General features: G+C 46.6%; 1 protein-coding gene across 4 annotated transcripts in view; it reads right to left on the minus strand.

Annotated features, from left to right (window-relative positions):
• The window catches only part of LOC119182278 (alkaline phosphatase, tissue-nonspecific isozyme-like), an 85178-nt gene that overhangs the window by 15307 nt on the left and 57495 nt on the right, over positions 1-12376 (minus strand). For all 4 annotated transcript variants that reach the window (XM_075869822.1, XM_075869821.1, XM_075869820.1 and 1 more), the window contains one exon: positions 10530-10670. In XM_075869822.1, coding sequence (XP_075725937.1) covers positions 10530-10670 — 141 coding nt within the window. The remainder of the gene's footprint in view (positions 1-10529; positions 10671-12376) is intronic.

The raw sequence follows: 12376 nt of genomic DNA on the forward strand, positions 1-12376 counted from the left end.
GCGAGTGAGCGCATTGAGGCACGTTAGACACGAGCGCGATCTGACAGTTATCTTCGAAAACGAAGGCTTGCGCATCCGCGGAGAAAGATCCGCATTTGTCTCGGAGGTGATAAGGAGTAGAACGCAAAGGGACAGGCAGGCGCCACCACCATGTCGCCGTAGCAAAGCGTTAGAAACACTTACCTTTTTGAGCATCGCGCTGCACTGTCAGCGCAGCGCGATAAACGCTACAGTGCTCAGAGTTACTTGTCTGTGCCTTTCTAGTATGAAGGCAGGCATGAAAACAACGACATGTTGTTATGGCACCTCAGATATGCGCAATAATTGCTTTTTACTTGACAGTCGCACAACTATGAACAATAAAACTTGAGTAATATTGGTAGTGGTGAGCATTCCCCACACATCAATAACCGCCACACATCAATAAATCTTTCAATTACTAAGTGATTTGCGCCTTCCCATGTTTCAGTTTTACGCAAAGCCACAATCAGTGCCAGCGTCAACGTCGCCACCAATGGGAGCTTGAGCACCCGCTGCTCCATATTTGTGCCCCGCCGCGGTTGTCTAGTGGCTAAGGTACTCGGCTGCTGACCCGCAGGGCGCGGGTTCGAATCCCGGCTGCGGCGGCTGCATTTCCAATGGAGGCGGAAATGTAAGCCCGTGTGCTCAGATTTGGGTGCACGTTAAAGAACTCCAGGTGGTCTAAATTTCCGGAGCCCTCCACTACGGCGTCTCTCATAATCATATGGTGGTTTTGGGACGTTACACCCCACATATCAATCAAATCATCCATATTTGTACAAAAGAGAAGAAAAAAACTTTTATATGGACACCCAAGCCCGGGTTCGTATCTACACAAGGTTCCTTTTATTGGCAGTTGGCGTTATGTTTCCTATCTATCTATCTATCTATCTATCTATCTATCTATCTATCTATCTATCTATCTATCTATCTATCTAACTATCTATCTATCTATCTATCTATCTATCTATCTATCTATTCTCTTACGTTTGGGTGTTCTCGTGGTCATCCCCTTATCTTGGCGTGAACCAAAATTGGCACGGGAGGGTTAAATGGTTTGACGAATATGATGCAATGGTCAAGACATGAATCTGTCACGTACGTGGTAAAACACTTCCCACCCACTGGCGGTCATGTGCCGCTGGTATGCGGGTATGTGCCACAGGTGATTAACAGTATCTACCCAGGAACGACGAGAACACACATGCACAGTTTTAACCTGCGAGCGGTAAGAAATACCTGACATTGGTAGCGTCGACCCGTACGAATGCAAAGAATAAATGTCAGGGTGCCAGCTGGAATTAAACCCGAGCATTCTGCGTGACAATGAAGCATTCTACAACAGAGCTACGCAGCTTTCGGAACTACTTCTCAAATAGACGCCAATCTTCGTGAAACGTCAATAGTGGTTGTACTGCTGCCTGCCTAGTTTTATAAACATTACATACGTGCTCCTTGAATGCAGCTGTCACGTAGGGTTAACATCAATTGTGGTTAGTTGCCATGCGCTGACGTTCATTTATGTAGCAGTTCCCAGAACCAGCATCATCGGCAGCATCAGCGCTTCGTATCAGCTTCAGGTGCTGCTAATATGCTTGCTTCAGTTGGCATCGTTGGGCAAGTTGAAACAGCTGGTTGTGTAAACATCCGCATTTATTCAGCATATGCTTGTGCGGACATTTGTACGTTTATTCGGCGTCTTTTGATACCGTGTAGCGAAAAAAAAATTTGCGACCCGGGCACCTTCTCTCCGCTTGCTTCGCATAACGCCGATTCCCAGGTACGCGGGATCTGCCGAATTTTGTTTGGTAGCTTGGTAACATACTTGTTACAACTTCGGAACTCTGACGGGTAACGCATTTATTTTTCCAGTTATCGGTAACGTGTGGTGATTCGTTACTCGTTACTTTTTCTTCCTGCTCGTGCCATTTCGCCAGAGGTTTATGTGACAACTTCTTTTGTCGCAATGTCGGGATCAACCTGCCAAGCCAGGTCGGCAATGGACAAAGAAAGGGCTGGCAGAATCACTTTTGTTTGTAGTAATCGCAGGTAGATATTTCTTAAGGCCTAACTCCCAGGGGGGCGGGGGGTTGAGCCATTGGCACACAAATGCTTGAAGAAAGCAGAGTAACTCACCCCGAGAGATTGAAATTCTTGATTTTCGGAGAAGTCGACCGTAGCAGATGGATTGCTTGCAGCTCTCCCATTTTAAGCCCGAAATGCAGGCTTCCTTGAAGGAAGCGCACGGGCTGGTTTGCTCCATACCACGTGCTGAATGTGGCGCTTCGTTCGTGGGTAAAGCAAAAGAATTTCCCCAGGGGCCCGTGGCAACATAAAACCGATACCGTGTCTCTTAAAGACGATGGTCTTTCTTGGGGACCTTCGACGCAAACAACATTTTGGTCTGTCTGTCTGTCTGTCTGTCTGTCTGTCTGTCTGTCTGTCGTCCGTCCTACCGTCCGCCCGCCCGCCCGCCCAGCAGCCCACCCGCTCTTAACGGTAACCCTAAACGGCACCAAAATGGACATGCGATACTGCAAACAGCCGACCCCATCCACAGCGCCCACCAATGTTGCTGAAGATTCAGCTTTCATGTGTGATTGTCAATTAAAAAGCGATATATCGCGCATATCTGAGGCACCATATGAACTCGTCAATATTATGTCCGTGCATTTTAAAGATGATAGTCTTCCTTGGGGACCTTCGACGCAAAAAATTTAGTCTGTCTGTCTGTCTGTCTGTCTGTCTGTCTGTCTGTCTGTCTGTCTGTCTGTCTGTCTGTCTGTCTGTCTGTCTGTCTGTACGTTTGTCTGTTTGTCCACTCCTAACGGCACCATGTACTTGAAATGACTGACCCTGTCCGCAGCGATCACCAATGTTGCTCAAGATTTAGCGTTCATACTTGTGCAATTGTCAATAATAAGTAATTATTTGCGCTAGTCTGGAGCACCATAACAGCACGTATGTATTATGCACGTGCATGGTTTACTAGAAAAGGCATACATAAGTAATTTTAAGGACCATAGCGCTTATCCCGCTGCGGTGACCATGCAACACTTGCACGAAAAGGCAATTGTTTCCAACGCTTTTCTAATGCACGATGGTAGTGGCACCTACGCATCGCCTTGCGTTCCCCACCTCATCACATCGGAGGCGGGGTGCGCACGCCCGTCTCAGAACCATGCGCTTCGCTTTGGAAGAAGACTGCCAGGTGGCGCTCATATCTCAAGTGTGACGTGATTTGATGCGCTCGTTCGCCTCCGCTACACTCTCGAGGCACTCTAACGCAGCGCCTGGAGAATACCATTCACCGATTTTTTTGCGCAAAACATGAAATAATTGTTCACTCTCTCCACACGCAAGACTATTGTCTTTCAACTACTTTTGCAGATTACATGTAGATACGGGGCCAATTTTTATGGGCGAAGCTTCTTATAGCGACACCCGTTCGTCCCTCGTACGTAGTCGTAGTAGTAGTGTGTAACTAGTCTCACATTTTGCCCTCCAAGGTGGTGCTGGTGGGAAATTTCTTCTGCACGTTGTTAAACAATAAAAACTTTGCAGCGTGCGCTTTCATTAAAGCCGAATTCTGCTGTGTCTCATTCCCCCTTAGCAGCCATTGGCATGTACATTGAGCACTATCTGACGAGAAAGGGTCGCTACGTTATACTCGCTGGGAGTAATCACCCTGGTTTTAGAAAGGTTTAGTGAGCGTTGGGCCGCAGTTCCTTGAATACAGTGAACTAGTATATACCAGGAACTCGAGGTGGTTAAAGGTGGGAAGTAGACACGAAGCGCGAGCCGTAAGAAAGTGTGCGTGTGCCTCCTTTTGTTCAGTCCTTGGAATGTCCGCGGGATGGCGGTGCTTCTATATGAGGAATATATGATGAAAAGATGCGAGATGATGGTACTTGGATTGTTGAATAGGTGGACCAATGGACACACAGGCAGATGCATAGACGGACGCACGGATGGCTGTACGGATGGTAGGACGCATGGACGGACGCAAGAGCGGATGCTTGGATGAACGTAGGGATGGACGCAGAGATGGACGTCCGTGCGCACGAACAGACGCACGCACACACGGGCGGATGGACACACGGGCGGCCACACAGACGCGCGCATGGATGGACGTAAGCAAGAACAAATTGACGGACGGATGCTTCAGCCCACTCTGCATCATTCACTTCGTGAATATGCTGCCATTTGTTTACTAGAAAAGCTATACTAAAGTAATTGTAAGGACCGCAGCGTTTATCACGCTGCACTAACCATGCAACGCTTGCACAAAAAAGGAAGCGTTTTCAAAGCTCTGTTAAGATGACATGGTGGTGGCACCCGCGCGTCACCTTGCGTTCTGCACCTTATCACCTCAGAGACAGGCACGCACCCCAAGCGCTTAGTTTTCCAGAATAACTGCAAGGTGGCACTCATGTGTCACGTGTGACATAATTTGATGTGCTCGTTCGCCTCCGCTGCACGCTCGAGGCGCTCTAACTCAGCGCCTCCAGAACACCATACACCAATTTTCTTGCGCAGAGCATCAAATAAACGTTTTCTTCACTCTCTCCAGACGCAAGACTACCGTCTTTTGACGACATTTGCAGTGTAACGTGCAGATGCGAGGATAATTTTGTTTACAAACCTGGCTAGAGCTGCCACTCTTCTCAAGCAGATTCATAGCGAGGAGCATGGCGTCAGCTTTGTCGACGCGGCAGCGTACCGTGGGAGCCGCGCCTTCTCCGCAGTCGTCGTCGACTCCAAACTGCAAATCACCAACTGCGCATTGGTTCACAGTGACGATCCCACGATTGCCGAGCAAGTGGCCATGGCCCTCGCCATCCACGAAGATAAAAGGGAGGTCATCTGTAGTGACTCTAGGTCAGCTATTTGCGCTTTCGAGCGTGGTGTAATCTCCGAGAAAGTCCTGCGCGTGCTCCAGAGGGGTAGCTGCGATGGTATCAAGCACCACGTACTGATCTGGTTTCCTGCACATGTTGGACAAGTTCAAGGTGCTCCCCCCAACCTTAACGAGTTTGCCCTCGAGGCCGCGCGCGCGCTAACCGACCACGCCAGTTCCGGGCAACGATTCGGGGCCAATGGGGTTGCGGAAAACAGGGACGCACCTGCCACGTACAAAGAAATACCAAAACAATTTTACCTCGAGCGAACACTATATCAACTCCCTCATCTGAAACCTAATAGGCCGCAGGCCCTTATGCTCAGGCTACTGCAGACCGACAGGTACCCTAACCTGAGATCCCTTCACGCTAGTTATCCTGACGTGTTCCCCAATGACGCTTGCCTCGCATGTAAAGATGTATCTACGCTGGTGCACATGCTCTGGGAGTGCAAAGCAATGTACACTAACCCCAACAGTACATCATTCAGGTAGGAGGCGGACCTACGCAGCTTCCTTCTAGCCGACTAACTTTCAGCCGTCCAGCAGGCCCGCGGAGCGCCTGATAGGCTTGGCCTAACGGTCCCGACGTGGGAGTCGCTCACTGCACGCTGACGCGCGCCTTGCAGGACCACAATAAAGTTTCGCAACCAACCAACCTCCCAGTGGAATGACACGAAAACGAATTGTGTGGGCGTTTTGTTTTTTTTAATGTTTAGCGCAAATCACAGCGAGACGTGTGACTCATCTGCCTTCGTTTGGCATCCGTTTGTATTCTCGCGCTTTGCACACCGTGCTGACGACATCCACGTTCGAGCGCTCACAAAGCTCATTTATCCTTCCACGTGAAGGGAGATGCCACATCTGGCACCATGTCAAGGACGGGACGCACACCAGTTACCTCGAGTATGAGGCAATAAAGACCTTCACGTTAAAAAGAAATTCTCGCCGCCTTGACTGGTACCGCCCTGTTTTAACCAAAACCCGTTTATACCTTTGCGACACGAACACTATTGCTAACAGTAACACGAATACCTGAGCTATAGTTAGTATTGATCCACCTTCAGACTGAAAAATGCACAGACACAAACACGGACACAAGAGCAAAATACTAACACAACTGGCGCCGACTTGCTACTGCAGTTTATTGAGGAAAGAAATAGAGTACATATGTGCCACTTCTGTCACATTCGTTTCCTTTTTGCGTCCGCGTTTGTATGCGCGCATTGAGCAGCCATAAAAAGAGCTGTGCCTAACCACGGTTACTGTTAGCAAAAAACACGGCAGACATAGCCGAAGTAAGTCTCCTAACTATGGGTATCCCAAATTGGTGATTGTAGGAGAAATCAACACGCAATACGAAAATCAATAAGGTATATTTGATCAGACATATTATATTTTACGCACATACTACTCAGTATCTCGAGAAGAAACTTAGTTGTCTTTTAAAGTGCTCAATAAACGTATTCTACGTGGCTGGGCAAAATTTAATACCCGTCCCTCTCGAATGTTCATGAAAATTGAACGCAAACAGTATCCCTAAAATAGGGCATTTTGTGTATGAATTGTACGCGCAACAAAGAGCACAAAAACGTTGTACGAATTCCATCAAGAGAAGAAAACTACTTTTGAATAATGTGCACTGGTGTAACACTTCATAATAATAATCGCTACCTAATAGTCACTACAAAGTTGCTACAAAATTGCTATGACCTATTGACGTTGTTCTGAAAAAAGAAATTTTGCCTTTTTTTCTTTCACCGGAGTTGCGTTTGCGGTGATTGAGCTCCTTAGCTAGCGATGCTGACCTTGAACACCTTTCGATAAACGCTTACAAATGTTTGTAGTACTTTATACGAGTTAAAGAGCAAAAAATGACGTTTTTTCACCTGACTATTCTAATAAACATTTTTTTAATGCTTGAAAAGTTGCGCATTGCTTTGGCTAATACAAGTCCGCCCTCCTTATTGGCTTTTGTGTGTACGTAGCCCGAACGCGCACACGCACTGGCATCGATGACGCATGCGTCATGATTTGTGCTGACCAAACACGATGACAGCGGCATAGCACAAGGTGTCACAAACGTGGAAAGGCCTCCCCCTCAGAAAAAGCACTAATATAGGTCTCACTCTTGACCACTGGCACTCGACAGGTAATTCCGGAGGCCAAGAGCCACCAGTTCCGCTTTCGACGATCTGCATTAGAGGTGCTCTTCGAACGAGAAAAAAAGCCGATTACAGTATACTTCTTGAGATTTCAGGTAGGCAGTTCTTGCGATCAGCACGAACGATTGACTATCATACTTTGTAAGCCGCCTAAAAAAATGACTTCATCATGTGCCACACATTAAGAAGCCATGACATGTAACCATCCAAGCGTCTCAAGCTGCTATAACATTGCTAACGTCCGGTAAATTTGTACAACTATTCGCCGTTAGATGACCATTACGAGTATATTTCTTCCTGAGGCTAGAGGTTTTATGTGAATAATAAACTTGTATTTAAAAATTGTGCGGGTTCCCACAGCAAAGACACATTGATTAAACCTTATGATGGTGGTATAACGGCTGAGGTAATTAATGTCTGTTACGTTTTTTTTCGGTGATGGTAGTGTAACGCGTAACCTTTTTTGAGAAAACGTGCAGGGGTAACGCGTTCATTTTTTTGTTAGAACAATGAGCAACGTGTTTCTTTTTGTTTTCAGTGATGCAGGCAAGACTCGTTATACACAGGAATGAAAAAACACACAATGTTAAGTTTAACGCGAGAGTGTCAACATGAAGTTGACATTTCAGTGTTGACCCGACGAATGCAGGAATTATAGCACAGATTGAACTCCAGCATTCTGCGTGGTAATCAATTATTTTAGCATAGAGCCATGCGAGGCCTTGAAACTGTTTTTCACATAGGCGTTCGTCAAACGCAACTGTGGTGGTGGCCCTGGCTGTACAATTTTATGCTCATTACATGCGTTTTCCTATGATGCAGCCGTCAGGCCAGGTTATCCTTAATTTTGCGTAGTTAGGTGCAACGAACTGAAGTTGATTTCTGTAGGAGGGTCCGGGTAACACCAATAATGCTGTTGGCATCGTTACGCAACTGCAAACCACTGGTTTTATAAAACATATGCTAGTATCGAACGTGTGTATTTGCGTACAACATTTCGATATGTCTCTAGCGTCATTCTTGAACGTTTACCCCTGGCCGGACTATAGGATCAGCACGTACGCACGCTCTTTTGACCTGACCTTCGTGTGTAGTTCCCGCTGGTAACCGCTGCTAGTTAACGGCACTGCGGCCCAACCCTCGCTTACGACACTCTCCTCCGCACGCGGGTTTGCTACTAGATTCGAACCCAAACACGTGTGGCTGGTCACATGCGAGGCGTCGACTGAGAAAGAGGAGGAGGAAGAGGGCAGTAAGCTGGCGCGAAGCGCCCCCCCCCCCCCCCCCCCAATGCAATGAGCTGTGCAGAATCTGCCCTAATAAGAAAATAACCCCCATGAATGGATGGATGGATATGGCTGTGCCCTTTAGATCGGGCGCTGGATAGCGCCACCAAGCCGTAATACTTAATGAACCAAAAATTAGATTTATTTTTTCCCTTAAATAGTGAGGTTTAGGATTCGTACTTTGCAGCGAAGGGTTAAATTTTCACTCGTGCTTTGACTTTAGCCACCAATGAGATAACCTCCTTCAGGTTAATTCTACCCGCTTAAAGTCTATTTTGCCCTCACTGTCCCTAAACCCCCGTGCTTTGAAAAACTCTGCGCCATCAACCTGAACTACAGGGTGAAGCCCTTTACAGAACATTATCAAGTGTTCGGCAGTTTCTTCTTCCTCTCCACACGCACTGCATACCGTGTTTACCTCGTCGTATTTGGCCCGATATGTTTTTGTTCGCAATACTTCCGCCCTGGCCTCGAACAGTGGAGAACTACCCCGAGTATTATCATAGATCTTTTCCTTGGCTATTTCCTGCTTAAAAGTTCAATAGATGTCTAGTACGGACGTCTTTATTATGCCAATTCTCCACATATCGGTCTCAGCTTCCTTCACCCTTTTTTTAACCGATACTTCTTTTTGGTTTGGCCCCTTGCTGTTTTCCAAGTATTTACCAGTCAATTGCCGGGTTCGCTTCCGCCATTTTGTATGAACCTTCTTCTTGTACAAGTAGCTGAAAGCCTTCCTAGCCCAACGTTCTTCCCCAATTTCTCTTAATTGCTTCTCAAATTTTATCTTGCTGCTAGCTTCCCTGCCCTCAAATGATGTCCATCCCATATCACCTTGTACTCCCTTATTTGGTGTATTCCCGTGAGCTCCTAAGGCAAGCCTACCCATTTCACGTTGCCTAATTTTGAATCTTGCTTGAACTTCTGATCTCATGCACAAGACCGCATTACCGAACGTCAGACCAGGAACCATGACCCATTTCCATATTCCTCTCACAACATCATACCTATTGTAATTCCCCAGCGCCCTGTTTTTCATTACCGCTGCATTCCTGTTACCTTTAGTCGACAGGTATATTTCGTGTTTCCTTAGGTACTCGGCCCCATTGCTTATCCATACGCCCAGATATTTGTACTTATCTGTTTTCTCTAGCGTGACCTCCTGTATTCTAAGCTCATTACATTCTTTGTCATTAAAATCATGACTGCTGATTTTTACTTACTGAATCTGAAATCAAACCTATCTCCCTAATTACCGCAGATGTCCACCAATCTCTGCGAATCTTCCTTGTCGTCGGTCATTAGCACTATATCATCTACGTACATCAATGCTGGTAGTGCCTGTTCAATGAGTTTTCCTTGTTTGACGAAAGAGAGGTTGAAGCCCAGTCCACTTCCCTCTAATTTGGCCTCTAATCCTTGTAGGTACATCATCAATAACAAGGGTGACAGAGGACACCCCTGCCTAAGCCCCTATTTCACATCTGTGGGCTTAGGTACCTGTTTTCCCCACTTTATTACTTTTATAGATCTCCTTTAGAAAATTAGTGACTACATCTTCCACGCCTAGTGTGTCCAGTATTCCCCACAATTCCTCTTACACCACGCTATCGTACGCTCCCTTGATATTCAAAAGTGCTAGACACAGTGGCCTTTGTTTCTTTTCTGCTATTTCACAGAAAAGGTACCCCCCCCCCCCCAGCAGGCGCGCCGCTGCTACGGACTGTGCACCTAAAGATGTGCAGTTCGTAAGAAAGTGCGCGCCTCCCGCTCCTCTAGCGTGGTAATGCACCTGCCTAATTAAGAAGAACAGTCAGCGAACCTTTTTGCCGAATTTTTCTTTGCTGAACAGGCAGCCCAATCTTTTTGCAATAAAAATGTAAGCCATTTCAAAATATTCGGCTGATGAAGTACTCTCGTACTTATGGAATGCTAATACTATCCTGTTTTCTGTCACCACAAACACAACACCACATTAATTTAGCCACGAAGCGTATTATCAGAGTGTTGCACAGAATGTAGTCCTATAACAATCTTAGTTAGACTTCGAAAGACGCAGGCATCAGTATAGCATTGTTTATACACAAATAAGGTGTAGGATGTCTTATACCGCTAGCATAGCGCTGAAAGTTACCTTAAATCAGTGTAATTGCTCACCTTCAACAAGCAGCACAAAACCTTTGGGCGCTTTTGAAAGTATTTTCAAAGCAACCGTTACCATCTCCGTCAGATTTGGCTTTGTTGAGTTGGGTTCAGAGCGGTTGAGCCAGTACGGCATTTGTTCATTATCGAATAGGCCTGAAACGAATGTCTAAGTTAGGTTGTTGTTTGTAAATAGTTGGGCAATTATTTGACAAAGGGCCAAGAAAGTAGTAGTGATGCGAAGAGAAGTAGCAAAAAGAGTTCTCAGCGCTAAGGTGGGCCTAATTATTGTAACCAGTATTGTTTGCTGATCCTCCTAGTTTCGAGTCAGTACGTTGAGTAAGGCAGCTGGTCCCATTCGCTTAAGTACCGAGGCAAGCTTCCTCGATTCTGAAACATGTTTCGTCATCATGCAGTGTTAAGATTGCAAACCGACTTATCATGTACCGTAGAGCTAGTGCAATAAGTGCTGTCTCATGTTTGTGCTGCAAAACATGACTTTTCCTGTCTAGAGCACTCGGGATCATGTAAATTTATATCACTTATCATTTAGCCTGCGAGCTACAGAGAGCAGACTAAGGCGCAATAATCCTCGCACAAGTGGATAGTCGTTTGTATGTGCTATGACCACACCTTCTGGGAATCGGCCCATGTAACACGGCCTCGTGAACGTCACCTTTGTTTTGAAAATGGCAAATATTCATTTTTTATTACTTGGTGCTCTGCCCCACGCAATTTAAATGTCATCTGATTTAATTTATAAGCAACACATTGCGTTTCAAGCCCTTCCTAGCTGGTGCATATAACAAAGAAAAGCTTCGTGGTTGTTTTTATCTTGACCGTGCTACTGTTCGTCCTTGCGTCAGGAAGAACGAACACACGGACGGGCGGATCCTTCACACCACTTATCATCACTCACTCGGTGGACATGCTGTGATTTTTTTATCTTGAATGCTTCTTTATCAGCGCAGCTCAAGCATTTCATGTCGATGAAGAGAACAATGCTGTGTCTATATGATCGCGAGACCATTTGTGACAAAAATGGACGCGAATTATCATTGCGATGGCATTCCACCCTTACAACTTTTGAAAGAAAATGTCAAAGAAACATGCCAATAAAGGAACATACTGAACATACTTAAATGCCTTCGTAAACTTTTCACCAGCGTTATCAGCCTTGTTCTATAATTATATGTGAGGTTTAACGTCCAAAAACCACCATATGTTTATGAGAGATGCCGTAGTGAGCAGCTTCGAAAATGTTGACCACTTCGGGTTTTTTCTGAGAACACGGGCCTGAGAACACGGGCCTACAGTATTTCCGCCTCCATGAGATATGCAGCCACCACTGCCGGGATTCGATCCCGTGACCTGCGGGCCAGCAGCCGAGTACCATAGCTACTAGACCACCGTGGTGGGGCTTCAGCCTTGTTCTGAAACTTCTTGTCATCTTGTGTTGTTCCTAAAGAGTGGAGAGTAGTTAAGGTGATCCCAATATTTAAATCAGTTTACCGCTGCGTTCCCCTTAACTGTTGTAGCGGAAGCTGCTAAGCACCACCGCATTCTTTTCTATCCCGTCTGCAGCCGGCCGTCGACAGCGCGCCTACACGCGGCGCCAGCTCCTCCTCCTCCGTGTTCGGGGAACAACGCGTTGTCGGGGCCGGCTCCGGGGATTAGACCGGCTGCATGCTACGTCTGCTCGCTCGGTGGCCCCCTTTTCCTCTTTCTTGTAGAAGAACGCGGGGGTGCCTCATTCTCTCCCTCGTCGAGGGGAGCTCTCGTCACTCGCACGGAGTGGAAATAAACAGTCTTGCCCTGCAACTCCAAACCTGCTTCACGTCTCCTTTCTCGCTGCCTCCGGC

Source organism: Rhipicephalus microplus, chromosome 7 (genome assembly GCF_043290135.1).
Source record: "Rhipicephalus microplus isolate Deutch F79 chromosome 7, USDA_Rmic, whole genome shotgun sequence".
Taxonomy (NCBI): domain Eukaryota; kingdom Metazoa; phylum Arthropoda; class Arachnida; order Ixodida; family Ixodidae; genus Rhipicephalus; species Rhipicephalus microplus.